At 41.6% G+C, this 17,536-nt stretch overlaps 1 protein-coding gene across 1 annotated transcript in view; it reads right to left on the bottom strand.

The window, feature by feature from the left end:
• DOP1B (DOP1 leucine zipper like protein B) overlaps positions 1–17,536 on the bottom strand; it is a 56,545-nt gene that overhangs the window by 18,361 nt on the left and 20,648 nt on the right. The window contains 13 exon segments of the mRNA XM_030949668.1: positions 745–935; positions 3,035–3,135; positions 4,364–4,516; positions 4,687–4,955; positions 6,835–7,531; positions 9,814–10,005; positions 10,085–10,190; positions 10,752–10,871; positions 11,304–11,424; positions 13,096–13,210; positions 13,639–13,739; positions 14,235–14,358; positions 16,354–16,452. Coding sequence (XP_030805528.1) covers positions 745–935; positions 3,035–3,135; positions 4,364–4,516; positions 4,687–4,955; positions 6,835–7,531; positions 9,814–10,005; positions 10,085–10,190; positions 10,752–10,871; positions 11,304–11,424; positions 13,096–13,210; positions 13,639–13,739; positions 14,235–14,358; positions 16,354–16,452 — 2,389 coding nt within the window.

Here is a 17,536-nt window from a genome sequence, read left to right as displayed (position 1 = left end):
AATATAATATAATATAATATATTCATTAGCCTTCTGATATCAGGGGAGTCCTCATCATCATTTCTCTCTGCCACAGGGGGTACCTTTTACAACAGGCCCAGAGTACCTGGGGAGGTATATAGTAATATAGTATTATATATATACAGTATATAGTATAAAGTATTATATATATATATTTATAGTATATAGTATATTATATATATGTGTTTTTTATATATCATGTCTATATAATATATATAATATATATTATATATTATATATATATTTATATATATATTAATATATAATAATAATATATAATATATATTATATAATAATAATATATATAATATATTATATATTATATATATTATATATTATATACTGTTATAATATATACTATATATTTTATATATAGTATAATAGGTATATAGTGTAATAATATAATTTAGTAATAGTATAATATAATATATATAATATATACACAATATAGTATATAGCATATATACTATGTAGTATTTATATATATATAAATAGTATAATATAATATAGTATAATAATATATATTATATATACCATATACTATTTATACTATATATACTATATACTATTTACCATTATATATAGATAGATAGATATATAAAATAGTATAATATAATATAGTACAATAAATAATCTAGTATAATAAAGTAATCCATTAGCCTTCTGATACCAATGGAGTCCTCCTCATCACTTCTCCCTCGCACAGGGGTCCCCCGGGGGTACCTGGGGAGGCGCCGTGGCCGAGGCAGCCCAGCGAGGTGCGCTGGGTGCGGGGGTGCAGCAGCAGCAGCAGCACGGGCTCCAGGATGCGCGCCACGTCGCTCAGGGACAGCGCCCGCAGCAGCCAGCCCTGCGCCGCCGCCCCGATGGCGCCGTCCGAGCACGTCAGGCTGTCCAGCACCACGAACAGAGACCTGCGGACACGGGGGATGGATGCCGCAGTGAGACACAGTGGAAATCTCCCAGAAATTTTACATCTTTGAGTTAAGCCTGTAGCTTGCAAACGCAGCTGTTTAGTCTGACTGCCTGTTCTTGTAACAAGCCTATGCTCAGAGAAACTGCTTCAGCCAAAAGACAGAGATAAGGGAGAGCCCCTGAACTCTGAAACAGACAGAGGCTGCTGTGGGAAAAAGGGCAGGGTGACCCAGGAATTCTTTCTGATAAAGAAAAAATTAGCAGCAAATGTCACACGAAATCAGTAGAATGAATATTGTGAAATTGCATGTATATGTGTTTGAGAGGGAGATAAAAAAGGATCTGGAGTTCCCAGAGGCACTCATGTCCTATTAAGGGGAATAAACATAATCATAATAATAAACATATAATAAACATAACAAACATAAACATAAATATAAACATAACAATATAATGATGATGATGTAATAAACATACCGGCTTTGCAACTTTTACAAAAGTTGAGGAGTTTGTTTGTTTCCCCAAATCAGCAGCTTTCTGGTTTACAAATCCTGTACTGCATTGATGTGAGGAATGGATTTCTCACACATTAGTGCATGGATTCTTACAAATCCATTCTTACAAATCTTACAATACATTCATGCAAATCCATTCTTACAAATCTTACAATGCATTCTTACAAATCCATTCTTACAAATCTTACATTACATTCATGCAAATCCATTTCTCACACATTAGTGCATAACTCTAAACTCCTTATAAAGTGTTAGTTACTGTTGATGCCTTAAGTTTTAGCTTTCATATTTTCTAGATTTTGTACTGCATTAGTATATAACTCTGAACATCATATGAACTGTTAGCAAGTTCTCCTTAGAGTTCAGTCACACAAAACAATCTTTTTCCAGGCCCAAAAAGTACAAACAACAGGGAATTGAGGAGAGCAATCTGGGAGGATGGGACTTCATAACCTGGAGATGTAATTGGACAATTAACCCCAAGATGGAAATGGACCAAAACCTATAAATGTGAGAAAACTTCGTGACCCCAGGCCCATCTTGGGTCCACCTTGGGTGCAGCCCCAGCTGGGCTCTTGTGCTGCCCAAGGTGGATCCTTTAAAGGCCTTTTTAATAAATCCCTGCTTTATTCTGTAACTCTGCCCAGCCTCTGTTCCAAGCAGCCTCTAAGGCATCACTGTCTCCACATTTTGGTCAGACAAATCAATCCCCCTAGGCCTGAGACCCAAGGACACCCCACAGCCTCAGGCCCTGAAAATACAAACCAAAGTGAATTGGGAGGGAGCAAACTGGGGGTGAATGACTTCATTACCTGAAGCTGTAACTGGAGAATTAATCCCTGATATGTAAATGACCAAACTGATAATTGTGTGAAACTCTGGTGACCATTGTCCAGCTTGGGTGAGGCCTCTGGGAGCTTCTGAGCGCCCGAGGTGTATCTGTGGAGCCTTTAATAAATACCTGCTCCTATTCTCTTAATCTTGTCTAGCCTCTGTTCTAGGGAGCCACTCCAAGGCATCACCAGCACCAAGGACAGCTGAAATCCCTAAAAAAAGTTAAATCAAGCAATAAAATCCTGGCAGGGAACACACCCAGAGTGTGCTCAATGGCTCAGGTCTGCTCCCAACAGCTTTGGCCAAGCAGCTTTTCCTGGACTGACTTCAGGAATTGTACAAGAAAGGCCACACAAATCCTCCCATTTTTTAAGTTCTTTCCCATATTTATTTGCTTTTATCTCATTTTATCCCATAGGAAGGAAAGCTAAACTAAGATTTTTATTTTTACAAGGAGCTGGTGTTATTTTCTTTGGAAGGCAAATTTAATTCACTCCAAGATTTAAAAAAAAATGCTCTCCACAAAAGCTACTTCTCCTTTACGAAGCTCTATTTTTACAGCAACTTCCTTCACACAAAAAAACCACAGAGTATGCAGAACGCCCTGCAAAGATAAACTCCAAGGAAGTGGAAAATGTTCCTTTTGTTCATTTTTTTACTCTCCCTACAGAGAACTCCTCCCCACCTCAGACAAGAGAATGAAGCACAATATAATTAAATATAAAAAATGCAAATGGAAGTGGAAATACCTATCAAAGGAGCGATTGTGGGACGTCACTCTGCTGCCTTGGATCTCCCTGGTCAGGTGCCACATGACAGAGAATCTGAACAGAGCTTCCAGCCTTGTCCCCTTGGCAAGGAAAAAAAGGAGATTTAGGGAGTTTTCCAAGTTGGAAGAAAATTGGAATACATTGGTATCCAGGCAGTGGTTATTTGTGGAAAGCTTTAAAAATGTTTGCAAACTTTTATGTTGCAAAATTGCAAGGACACGAGAACAATAGCAAAAACTGGTAGAAGTTTTATTGTGCAAAATGTTCTGTCAGCTGTTAAAGAACTGTGCTGTCATTGTATTAGGGAAGGAAAATAATTAGTAACTGGCTCTCTTAAAATACAGCTTATTGTGAGAGCAAATACTATAAAAAATAAAGTGGTTTTACAGATATTGGTAGAGCTGGGGCAGTGGGAAATCCTGACAGAAACTACAGGATTTGTGCTTGAACTAAAAACTCCAGCTAATATCTAGTGCTAGATTTTCTATCCAGGGATTAAGCCCAGCACTAATCCCATGCTGAACAAATCCCAGGGAATTGTAAAAGCATGGACAGAGCCTGTCAGACTCTTGGAAAACACAGCAACCATCAAAACCCATTCCTCCACATTGTTCACAATGCATTCTAAATCCCTTGAATAAATAAAGCATTTAAACCACATTCCTAACTACAACATCCTTTAAACACCAAAAATGAAAAAATCCTTAGTTCTATAAAGATAAATTTTTAGATCAAATTCAACATTTTTACACTTAAAATATAAAATATATGATATAAAATATATAAATACGGAATAAAGATAGAAAATAAAGAAATAGAATAATCCAAAGAAATATGTAAATATTTAAGCTATTGAAATGTATTATTATATTGTTATATCACATTATATCACACTATATCACATTATATTATATTAATTAGATATCATATTATAGCACATTATATTATTTATATATTATATTGTATTATAGCACATTATATCATATTATATTATATTATATTATATTATATCATATTATATTATATTATATTATATTATATTATATTATATTATATTATATTATATTATATTATATTATATTATATTATATTATATTATATATTATATATTATATATTATATATTATATATTAATATTATCTATATTATATTAATATATAATATTATTAGATTATATTAATTATATTTCTCTCTAAAATTTTTTTTCCTCTTTCTCTAAAGTTCCTCTCTGCAATTCCCAAGAAACACCCTTGGGGAGTTGTGCCAGCCTGCTCTCCATGAAGAGAGCTGCAGCTCCACAGGACCTACTTTGTCCCGGTGCAGCAGGGCCTGGCAGATGATGTCCTCACAGATATTTGCTGAGGGAGCCAGGCAGTGAAGTCTGTAGAACAATTCCACACAGGCAATGTGGTGCTCCCGAGTCTCCTTGTTCAGCTGATTCCAGAGCACACAGGCAACTCTCTAGGGAAAAAGAGCAAACAACTAAATAGAAATATATTCATAATTATATTCATCATAACAGCCAATTCCTTTCTGGCTTCCTGTTACCAGGAGGCATTCCCAAACTGCCTCAGAATCCCAGGATTCTATGAATTAGAGGGTCAGTTAAAAAAGGAAAAGAAAATGGACACCTGGTAGAAATCTGTTTTCTCTGAGATCATCTTCAGCACTGCAGGAGCAATGGGAGGAAGGGTGACCATCTGCAGCTTGCCAAGGAAAGGGTTGTGGCCAGACACTTTGTACCTCTTCATCCTGTCCTCAATCACCAGGGCCAGGGACTGGGAGTGGTTGATGACCTCCAGGAGGGTGAAGATGGACACGTTTTGCACGTAGCAGTCGTTGACACAGCAGCAGATTGTCATCAGGGACTTCAGCCACAGGGGGAAGCTGGGGTCACCTCCTGCTCACAAGGGAAGGGACAGAAAGGGTTTGGAACTGCTGGAACCCTGGTGCTGAGAATTCCAGACTTTCTGTGCTGCCAGGCACTGACCCCCAGGAGAACACTGCATTGACCTGAGGCCCTGGAGAAGCTTCCAAAATTCAATAATAAAACTGAGATTAAAGGTGTGGAGTTTGAACAGAAGTGTGTGATATCACAGGGTGGGAAACTCAGAGTTTAAGGGTTTAGAATACAGGAATGGATAGAAAGCAAGATGGAGGTTTTAGGGTGGAGGCTGCTCCTTCTTCTTCACCTTCTTCCCCATGGAAAAAAAAGGAAAAGAAAATGGACACCTGGTAGAAATCTGTTTTCTCTGAGATCATCTTCAGGACTGTAGGAGCAATGTGAGGAAGGGTGACCATCTGCAGCTTGGGTGGGTTTGTGTCATTGGATAAAAAAGTCCCCATTGCAGGCACTGGTGGTTGGGTATTGGATTAAAAGTGAAAATAATTGAGGTGTCATTTCTTAATTGGACAGTTTATCCTTCAAAGGCCTTGGAGAGAAAGATGGGGCTCCATTTTTAGTTTGTTGGAGTGAAGTGCTGCAGAACTCAGGGTTTGTGAGACTGTGACAGAGATAAGAACTGATAAACATCTGAGTCCCAACAACAAATACCCTCTCACACATTTAATCTCAACCTTGGCAGAAAAAAGAATCCACATGAAACAACCTCAGGGTTGGGGTCATACTCCCAAAAATCCTGTAAGCAAGGTCAGAGGACCAAAATGACTGCCCAGATCCTGTCATCAACAGCTCATGGAATCACAGCAGGTTTGGGTTGGAAGGGACCTTGGAGATAGCAGGGACACCTTCCACCATCCCAGGGTGCTCCAAGTCTGGCCTGGAACACTTCCAGGGATGAGGCAGCCACAACCTCTCCATCCTTTCCCTACTTCTCCCAGCAGAAAGCTCTTGCAGGACCCTAACACCTCCAGGATTTCTGCTTTGTCCTTTGTGTTTATTCCCAACCCAATAATATATAATATTCCCAATTAATATGTTGATTATTTAGAGCTGCTGGTTTGTTTTCCTGCTGCCATTGTCACAAACAACTCCAGATGGCTCAGGATCCATGGATGCTCTCCCAGTAGCTCTGAGGCCCCTCCTTTCAGGATTTATAAATTATAACTGGAGTGGCTGACATCAATCCAAGCCATCTTTTCCTGAATGGAAGTATTCCATGTCCATGCCATGCTCAGCCATGGAGATGATGGGAAAATCATCAGACAGCAGGAAATGTGGAGTGAGGTGAGGAACAGAACCCAATTTTCCAGTTTCCCACCTCTCCATTCCCCACAAACCTGCTGTGAGTTAACCTTCAGGTCAATACCAGCTCCTGCTAAAGCCAAGGAATGAACTGGAAATCCAAGAAGAAACAGGACCTCCAGCTGTACAAAATTATTCTTATTTGTTACATTTAATTCCTTTGAATCCTCAGGGTTTGGGATAAGAGATGATTTTGCCTCTGTTATGGTTTAGAGCTCAAATTTTTCACCTACACCCATCTTCCCCTACAACATCCTTTTTTGGGGACACAACCCGTGGACAACAGGGATGGATATTCTGAAAATCCTGAACCATGCAGGGCTCTACAGGCCAGCAGATCTTCGTATCCCTTCAGCTCCAAATTTTCTAGTGGAATTTTTCCAAAAAAGATTTGAATTGAAGAAGCTTGGCAAAACTCAGCTGCCAGACAAACCCCAGATGCTGAGATGGGTAAGGCTTTAATTCTCAATTTGCCTTCAGCCCTGTCCAAGGGTTTTTACTGAATCTAGCCTTGAAAATAGCCAAACTCTCACTGTTTCCATCCTAAAAATGCTCAGGAAAGGAAAATTCTTACCAGGCCCCTGAAACAGAGAGAGGTACAACTGTTCCATCTCCTCCTCAGACAGGTACATTGGGAATGTGGTGCAGTCCAGCAGCAGGTGACAAGCTGCAGAGAAAGCTTCCTTGCAGTCCCCTCTGAGGGGTCCCAGCACCAGCTCCAGGTCCCACTCCTCCCCCTCCTCCTTCTCCTTTTTGTGTTCAGAGAGGAGAGCAGTGGGATTCTTGCTCCTGAAGGGTGAGCCCCTGGCTGAGAACAGCTCTGAGAGCATTTGCTTCACCTGAGGCACAGTGATTTGTTTGCCATCCCAGGGACTCTTCTTCTTGTTGCCACTCTCAGGTAACCTGTAGCCATTCTCCTTTTTCTCTTTCCCACTCAGATTTATTGCTGCAATCCCTTCAGGACTCATTTCTTGGAGCTGCATCCCAAAAATGTATTTGCTGGCAAACTTGGCCACCAGCTCCTGGATGCAGTGCAGAGTTTTCTGGATGCTCCCTCCTTTTTTCCAGACATCATCCCTCTCCAGGGTGCCCGTGGGCAGCCCCAGGTGCTGGCACAGCTCTGGGGAGGAGGCACTCAGGCCAATGCCACTGTCCTCTGACTTGAGGGTGGGGAATGGAGATGATGTCCTCACAGATATTTGCTCCTCCTCCTCCGGCAGCCCAGGCTTGGTCTCCAGGGCTATGTCCACATCTTCCTTTGGCACTGGGCTCTGCAACAGCAGCAGGGATGTGGTTAATGGGGCACTGCCAGCAGGGGTTTCATTGGAGAACAGCAGTGACAGGAAAAGGAACAATTGCTGTTTGTGATTCCCAGTTGCACGATCACAGTTGTTTATAAACAGCTCCCTTCATTGCCCTTTAAAACCCAATATCTGTATAAATATATTATATATAATTAAATATAAATACATTTAATTATTTCTAAATAATTCTATTATATATATTTATATTTTATATATTATATATATTTATCATATATTATTATATGAAATATATATTTATTATATATATATTTATCATATATAAATATCTCTATAAACCTCACACATTGACTTATCAGAGGGATGTGCTCCCTTAAAACCCATTTCCCCCAGAGCAGCTCCATTCATTCCCCTTTAAAACTCAATATCTGCATAAAAATATAATATAATATAATATAATATAATATAATATAATATAATATAATATAATATAATATAATATAATATAATATAATATAATATAATATAATATAATATAATATAATATAATATAATATAATATAATATAATATAATATAATATAATAATATCTGATATAAATATCTCTATAAACCTCACAATTGACTCATCAAACAGAGGGATGTGCTCCCTTAAATCCCATTTCCTCCCAGAGCAGCTCCATTCATTTCCCTTTAAAACCCAGTATCTGTATAAATATATAATATATATATTTTATATATATTTATTTATTATATATATTTATTATATATAAATATATATATAAACCTCACAACTGACTCATCAAACAGATTGATGTGCACCCTTAAAACCCATTTCCCCACAGAGCAGCTCCATTCATTTCCCTTTAAAACCCCATATCTGTATAAATATATAATAGAAAATACATTATATATATATAAAATATAAAATATAAAATATAAAATATAAAATATAAAATATAAAATATAAAATATAAAATATAAATATCTGTATAAACCTCACACAATTGACTCATCAGAGGGATGTGCTCCCTTAAAACCCATTTACCCCAGAGCAGCTCCATTCATTTCCCTCAAAACCTCAACATCTGTATAAATATATAAAATATATATTTTATTTATTTATTTATTTATTTATTTATTTATTTATTTATTATATATAAATATATATATATAAACCTCACAATTGACTCATCAAACAGAGGGATGTGCTCCCTTAAAACCCATCTCCCCCAGAGCAGCTCCATTCATTTCCCTTTAAAACCCCATATCTGTATAAATATATAATAGAAAATACATATTGTATTTGTTTGTTTGTTTGTTTATAATATCTATAAAGCTCACAACTGACTCATCAAACAGAGGGATGAGCTCCCTTAAATCCCATTTCCCCCAGAGCAGTGCTCCACCTGCTGCGCTGTTTCTGCTCCAGCGCAGGTATCTGTCCTGCTGGCACATGTTGCCAGGCTGTGCTCCTGGCCTTGCTGTATCCCATTCACTCCTCATGGTCCTTGCACACCAACAATGCCCCATTGTGTTCCACTGAAACATTCACTGGAAGCCCTGCAGACCTAACCAGCTGTGAAGCTGGGCTGCGTTTGGTCACTCCACTTTTTAGCTACTGCATTCTGTTTCCAAAACCATTTAGATCCCATCCTTCTCAGGGGCAGACAAGAATAAACTCCTTCAGTGCCACAAATCATTCAAACAGGCCAGAACTGAACACCCGGTGAGAGGGACAAGGCAGCAGAGCGCTCTGGAAGAGCCAAAGAAGGGAAGTTTCAAAAAATCCTTATTGTTGTACTTAAAAATTTCATAGAATTATAGGTTTGGGTTGGAAGAGATCTTGGAAATGATCCAGTGGCACCCCTGCCATGGCAGGGACACCTCCCACTGTCCCAGGCTGCTCCAAAGCTGTTTCAAACCCTGTCCAAGCTGGCTTTGGACACTTCAGGGATCCAGGGGCAGCCCCAGCTTCTCTGGGAATGCCATCCCAGCCCTTGCCCACCCTCCCAGGGAACAATTCCTAAATCCCACTATCCCATCTAACCCTACTCTTTTTTAGTTTGAAGCCATTCCCTGTGTCCTGTCCCTCCATCCCTTGGAAATCGTCTCTCTCCATCCAATTCTGAAATGGAATTTTTTGAAATTGTCTCTCTCCACCTTTCCTGTGGCTCCCTTGATGTGCAATTGTCATCTAGGCTGAAGGAGAATTACCATTTTAAATTCTGTCCCAAAATCATTGAAACCAAGAGTTTTAAAGGGTTTTTAAAGGGGTTGAAAATCACCTACCCCATTGCCACTGCCTGTCTCGATGTCCAGGTAGGAAGGGGGCATTTGCACCTTGCTGAGCACCTTAAAACAGGTTTTTAAGGCATGAGTGAGTTCTGGCAGCCCCAAGACTTCCATGTTTTCCAGGAGAGACTGCACCATGTAACTGAGCATCTGGGGCAGGTACTGAGTCTGCACTTCTGAGTAGAGCTCCTGCAATAGAAAATGAATGTTTAAAGGAGTTATCCCATCTCATCCATCACCCAGCAGGGATTGTCAAACCCAGCCTTACCAGAGGAATCACATCCAGCAGGAACACCAGCAGAGTGCACAGCTCTGAAATGGTAGGAGGAGTGCTCACATTTTCCAGAGGATACCTCATCCCTGTGGATTTGTTTCTGGAGTGAAAGAAATATTCTTATGGAAGAGGTTTTTTTTTTTTCATGGCAAAATTCTGGTTAGAAGCAAAAAGCTTTGTTAAAATCAGCACAAAATACTGAACAGCTCTGAGGCAAAGGGTTTCTAACAGAGCAGGGGAAAATATTCTGTCAAAACAACCTCAACTCTGTGTGGTATAATGAAAAGCTGCTAATTTTCAGATTGCAGAATCTTCTTTCTTAGAGTTAGAAAACGATAAAAAGAGAGATATCATCTAATCAGAGGGCTGGAAGAGACCTTAAAGGCCATTTAGTATCTTTACTTTTCTTCTACAAAGACCTCTCCACCTCCCCTCCCAACTCTTTTTCCTTCTTCTGTTGATTTGGAAGGAATTTCTTTTGTTTCCAGGTTGAAATTCCCATCTAATTGTTTACCTGGTTGCACTCCTGAATTATTTGTGGACACAACTTACAGACCTGGCTGGTTCTACCATGTGGGATGGCCCTTAAAAGCTTCAGTAAATATTATTATCCTGAACAGACAGCTCTGAAGCGGCATTTTTGAGAGCACAACACAAATACCTGAAACAATCTTCAAAGCATTTGGTCAGGTAATCCCAGAGGAAATCAGTGCTTAAGGATGTGATCAGCAAATTCACTGTTTTGACAATTTCTGAAGCATTTTTGTTCTCTTTGATTGCACTGGAAGGGAGAGAAAAGGAAAAGAAAAGGAGATGTCAGTGAGGATTCACATCACATGAGCTGATGGACTCAAAAATCTCTTTTCTCCTTTTTCTACAAGCTAAAAAATGTTGATTTTTTTTATCAAAGGCTAAATAATTCTGGAGCTGGAGCATGTTTCAGATGATGGGAATCACAAGGCTGAGCTCTGGCAGCAGCCTGATGTCCCTGTGGTTACTCAACACCCATCACATGCAGCAAACTTCATTTTTTCTCTGCTAATCCAACAGAAATTCATTGTGTGTAGAGAAAAGGGGAAGCCAGAGAAAAATTTCATCCTCTGGCCAGAAAGTCACTTTGTAACAACCCAAAACTCCATAAATTCCTTCATTTTAACTATTACACTTTAAAAAAATGATCCAATTTCAGCTGAGAGCTGGAAATTTGTCATACCTGGCCAGGGTGTTGCCACTTTGATTGTAGCTGAGTTTGAGATCAGAACCCAGGGTGTCTTTGCAGTAGGAATAAAAAGCTCTGAGAACTTCCAGGAACAAATCCCCAACAACCTGTGGGCCTGCAAGGAAAGGGAAAAAAGAATCCAGGAGTTGTCTACAGAGGAGGGGAAGAAATAATAATTTCAGTGCCCTAAACTTGGAATAATTAAAAAAAATAAAAGTAGTGTATAAAGCGTTGCAATAAGTGCTTTTAAAAATGAAAATATAAAAGTTTAAGTGACTAAGAATAGCAGAAAAGGTCAAAGCTTGTTATATTTGATTTGATACCTTTAAATAATTGTTGCATTGTTAAATCCATTTCTAAAGGGAGTGAAAGTCTTAATGGCTTAAGGCTCAAGGAGTCAAACTTTATGTTCTGACTGGGAAGATTAAACTGGATAATGCAGTTTAGCTGAATATCCCTGGTTTAAAAGGGATTTATGATCCCTTTATTTGTACTTTGGATTAATGCAGATTGTCAGGCAGCCAAGCAACACATCCAGTAGGGCAATGTCTCTCATTTACTTTCTAAATTAGATTAATCAATACATTTCTAAGAGAAACAACCTCTTTGGCAACATCACTCTCCACCCAAAATATTTTTAAAAATGTATTAAGTCACTTTGGTTTAATTCTTGGCTGCAGAAAAGTGAATTTGCCCTTGAAATAATGATGGGCAGAGCCTCATCCTGCTGGTGCTGCACGGACAGACACGGAGAGGGAAGAGCAGATCCACTCAAAGAACAAATGGAGCTGAATATTGACACAAGGGTGGAAGTGCTTCTTTAAAGTGCCCTCAGATGCCACCTCAAGGCTCAGAACCCCAGAATTATCAAGGCTGGAAGAGCCCTTCAGAATCATCCAGTGCCATCACCCCAATCCCTGTCCCTGTCCCCAAGGCCACATCCAGACTGCTCTGGGACAATTCCAGGGACTCCAAACCTCCCTGGGCAGCTCAGCCCAAGGCCTGACCACTCTGCCAGGGAAATTTTCTGTGCCAATCTCCAACCTGAGCCTGCCCTGGTGCCATTTGAGGCCATTTCCTCTCCTCCTTTCCCTTGGGACAGGGCAGCAGAGCCCAACCCCCCGGCTGTGCCCTCCTGGCAGGGACTTGTGCAGAGCCACAAGGGCCCCTGAGCCTCCTTTGCTCCAGCCTCAGCCCCTTCCCCTCCTCATTCTCCGCCCCTCCCAGCTCCGGATTCTCCAGCCCCTTCCCAGCTCCTCAGGGATTCTCCAGCCCCTTCCCAGCTCCGTTCCCTGCCCTGGACACGCTCCAGCCCCTCCAGGGCTCTCCTGCAGGAGCAGAACTGGGCACAGCCCTCGAGGGACCCCAGCACAGAGGGACAATCCCTGCCCTGCTCCTGCTGCACACACAATTCCTCACCCAGCCCAGCTGCCCCCCTGGGCACCCCTGGGCTCATGCCCAGCCCCTGTCAGCAGCACCCCCAGGGCCTTTTCCAGCTTGAGCAGCTCTCAGGACACCCTGTCCCAGCCTGTAGGGTTGGGGTTGGCAGAACCCCCAGCCTGGGCTGTGCTGATCCTACAGGAGGGCACAGATTTGCATTTCCCTCCCTGGGACCCATCCATGCTCTGCAGGGTTCTATGGGGCAGCCAGAGAGAACCTGGAGAGGGAATTTGTTCCAGAGCAGGGCCGAGGCAAGGAACAGCCTCCTACACACTCCCACACACACAGGATTAGGGTTGGGCAGGGTTTTGTTAAGTCCTGCTCAGATTTGGGATGGACACTTCACCTATTTCAGGTTTGTCCAGGAGGCTGATGAGGATCCGGAAGGGCTTGAGATAAGCCTGGTGCTGCTCCTCTGGGTCAGCCTCTGGGAATTTCTGATGCAGAATCACAATCAAACTCTAGGAAAGGGAAAACATCACAATGTTATCACAATGTTATCCATCAGAGACAGACTGTCATCTTAATAAGTGCTGAAGTGTTGCTAAATTTGATTTTGTTTAGGGCTGACTACAAATGAACTCCAATTTTCCATCCAGGGCAAACAAATCAATTCCATCTTCCCATCATCTCTACTCAAGGCTGATCTTATCCAGAGAAACATTTTTAAATAATTCAGGTCGTTCAGCCAAGATGCTTCCCTTTGGTTTCCTTAGATTCCATAAGCAACCCAGTGTTGGGATAAATACAGCACAGATGGAAATGCAACCACAGGGACAGAGAGGGAAGGACAAACCAACAATTGGGAATAATTCTGGACACAGTTTGAGCTAAAATTGCAAGGATCATGAATTTATTTGGAATATATCTGTATAAAATGAACACCAACCTCAACCAAAAGATCTTTAGAGTATTTTCCAAAGAAATAAACAGCATGGTCTTCAGAAGTGGTGGAGTCTGGAGCAAAAGTGCCACCTTTAATATCAGAGCCTACAAGAAAACAGAGGCAGGAGCAGCTCAGAGAGCAGCACAGAGCACTGAGGGGTTTATATTGAATTGACACTGCATTTTTAATCTTTGGCATTTCAACAGCCCACAAGACCCAATTCGAGGGCATCCAGACGTTCAGCACAACACATAAATCAAAACCAACACTAAACACAGTGGGAATCACTATTTCTTCCAGAAAAATAAGGTTAAAATAGTAACTTTTAGTCCTTTTAGTCCACTGAACCACTTCACAACAAGCTGTGTGTGGAAGCAGAATTTATCAGATACCCAGGGATTCAGAGAGAAATAAATTCACCTCTGAAGAGAAGTTCACCAAATATTTATTTGTTTTAAGAAAATAAATGGCAAATAAACACCAATTTACTTTATCATCATTCATTAACAGCTAAAGAAATGTATTTCAATTTTAAACACTGATTTTTTTTCGTTTTCCAGTATGCAGAATATTGAAAATCTCTGGATTTTGCACAGTACCTAGCAGCCAGGCATACAATCTCCTGTTGAGGGACATGTCTCTCCTCAGCAGTGTCTGAGTGGCTGCTGACAGGATATAAACCAGATCAGCCCTTCTGAGCAGGATGGTGCTTTCCTTGCAGTCCTGGGGTGGAAAAGAAAGATTTTTCAGCTGTTGGTGAGCACTGAAAGGAGACAAACTGGTGATGGGCTGGGTTTTTGAACTGGGAATAAAAATGTTTTAGGGAAAAGGGAACAAAGCATCAACAGGAAAATGCTTTGTGTGCTAAAAATGTCAAGAATTCACAGGATCACAGAATGCCCAGGTTGGAAGAGACCTTCAAGCCCATGGAGTCCAGCCCAGCCCCAGCAGCTCAACTGAGCCCTGGCCCCCAGTGCCACATCCAGGCTTTGTTAAACACACCCAGGCATGGGGACTGCACCACCTCCCCGGGCAGCCATTCCAGAACTTTCTCACCCTTGCTGCAAAAACCTTTTCCCTGCTGTCCAGCCTGTATTTCCCTTGGTGCAGCTGGAGGCTGTGTGCTCTGGTTGTGTCAGTGCTGCTGGAGAAAGAGCCCAGCCCCAGGTGAGCACAGGCACCTTTCAGGAGCTGTGCAGAGTGCTGGGGGCAGCCCTGAGTCTCCTTTTCTCCAGGCTGAGCAGCCCCAGCTCCCTCAGGGGTTCCTCACAGGGTTTGTGTTCCCAGCCCCTCTCCAGCCTCGTTGTCCCCTCTGGATGTGCGCAGTGTCCCAAGGTCCTTCCCAAGCTGAGGGGCCAGAGCTGGGCACAGCACTCCAGGTGTGACCCCAGCAGTGCAGGGACAGAATGACCTCCCTGCTCCTGGGACAGCCAGGGACAGACACAGGGACAGACACAGGGACAGACACAGGGACTGACACAGGGACTAGACACAGGGACAGAATGACCTCCCTGCTCCTGCTGGCCACACCATTCCTGATCCAGGCCAGGGGCCATCCCTTCTTGGCCCCCAGGGCACTCTGCTGGCTCACGGTCAGTCAGCACCCCCAGGTCCCTTTGTGCCTGGGCACTGCCCAGCCACACAGCCCCAGCCTCTGCCATTGCAGGGGTTACTGTGGCCAAAATGCAGGACTGGGCACTTGGAGTTATTAAACTCCATCCTATTTGACTCTGTCCATCCATCCAACCGTTCCAGGTCTCTCTGCAGAGCCATCCTACCCCCCAACAGAAGGACACAGCTCCCAGCTCAGTGTGGTCTGCAGATTCACTAATGAAAGCCTCAACACCCTCATCGTTGTTGTCAATAAAAGAAATGTGACCCAATCTCAAGGGATCTGAGAAAAGTGCGATCATGGAGTCACAGGATGGGAGGGTCCTCAAAGCCCACCCAGTGCCACCCCTGACATGGCAGGGACACCTCCCACTGTCCCAGGCTGCTCCAGCCCCAGTGTCCAACCTGGCCTTGGGCACTGCCAGGGATCCAGGGGCAGCCCCAGCTGCTCTGGGAATTCCATCCCAGCCTCTCCCCACCCTCCCAGAGATGAATTTTTCCCCAGTATCCCACCTAACCCTACAATCTTTTAGTTGGAAGCCATTCCCTGGGTGCTGTCCCTGCATCCCCTGGAAATTGTCTCTCTCCAGCTTTCCTGGGGCTCCTGCAGGCCCTGCAAGGCCACCCTGAGCTCAGGCCAAAGCTCCTTCTCTCCTTAAGACTTAAAAACTCTTCCTCCATCCTAAACACTGCCTGTCCTACAGGGAGGTGAGGAAACAATGGGAATAACTTTGGTTTTAAGTGAGGTTTGCTCCCCTGGTCTTTAGCAGAAATAACTTCTTGTGGACAATTCTAAATTCTAAAATCCCTCTTGAATAAACTCCAAATGTTTTCCACATGAGCTGCTCAGGCCTGAATGGTTCAAGCACATCCCAAATATCCCCCCAAAGCCCCTGTGAAATCATTGCTTCAGCCCTGGAAGCTGTAAAGACTCTGAGAAGCAGCAGAGTCTCCTCCACTCCTCAAATGGATAGGGCACAAGAAATCCCAAAATTCATGGATTTTGAGGGTTCAAAATTCAGCCATTTGGCAATAACAGAGGTGGGAGCTGGGCTGCTTGCACAGAACACACCTTCCATGGGAAAATCCCAAAAAGAATCCCCTTACCAAAGCTGTATAAAATGGGAAAAAGAAGAGGATTGCTTCCAGAGTGTTCCTCTGCACAAGGACATTGGAATCCAGCACTGACACACACAAAGACTTTATCTGGAAAAGGAAAACACAACATTTTATTTGATTTTGCTATCAAATAATCAAAGGAAGGAAATTTCAAGGAAAGGAAATTTCAAGGAAAGGAAATTTCAAGGAAATTTCAAGGAAAGGAAAGGAAAGGAAAGGAAAGGAAATTTCAAGGAAAGGAAAGGAAAGGAAATTTCAAGGAAAGGAAAGGAAAGGAGAGGAAATTTCAAGGAAATTTCAAGGAAAGGAAATTTCAAGGAAAGGAAAGGAAAGGAAATTTCAAGGAAAGGAAAGGAAATTTCAAGGAAAGGAAAGGAAAGGAAAGGAAATTTCAAGGAAAGGAAAGGAAAGGAAAGGAAATTTCAAGGAAATTTCAAGGAAATTTCAAGGAAAGGAAATTTCAAGGAAAGGAAATTTCAAGGAAAGGAAAGGAAATTTCAAGGAAATTTCAAGGAAAGGAAATTTCAAGGAAAGGAAATGTCAAGGAAATGTCAAGGAAATTTCAAGGAAAGGAAAGGAAAGGAAAGGAAAGGAAAGGAAAGGAAAGGAAAGGAAAGGAAAGGAAAGGAAAGGAAAGGAAAGGAAAGGAAAGGAAAGGAAAGGAAAGGAAAGGAAAGGAAAGGAAAGGAAAGGAAAGGAAAGGAAAGGAAAGGAAAGGAAAGGAAAGGAAAGGAAAGGAAAGGAAAGGAAAGGAAAGGAAAGGAAAGGAAAGGAAAGGAAAGGAAAGGAAAGGAAAGGAAAGGAAAGGAAAGGAAAGGAAAGGAAAGGAAAGGAAAGGAAAGGAAAGGAAATTTGGCTACCTATGAACAATATCTTGTTTAAATAAGAGGATAATTACAGTTTAACGCCTGCACCCAAAGTGAGTTAAAACAATTTTTTTGTGGCTATTAAAAGAATTGTTAATATTGGGTTTGTAAGAGTACAGAATGTCTCACAGTTACAAGATGTAAAACCTCCTAAAATGCAGATATTACTTTAATTAGCCTTACACTTATTCCATCACTCAACACAAATTACTCCCTACAGAAGATTTCCATTTCACTAGAAAAATAAAAAGACAAAAAACCTCAGAACAGCAAACACTTTGAGAACTGCACATTAAACACTGAAA

This window comes from Camarhynchus parvulus, chromosome 1, assembly GCF_901933205.1.
Source record: "Camarhynchus parvulus chromosome 1, STF_HiC, whole genome shotgun sequence".
NCBI classification, from domain to species: Eukaryota; Metazoa; Chordata; class Aves; order Passeriformes; family Thraupidae; genus Camarhynchus; species Camarhynchus parvulus.
The sequence above is the reverse complement of the archived record's forward strand: the minus strand, read 5'-3'. Positions and strand labels throughout refer to the sequence as shown.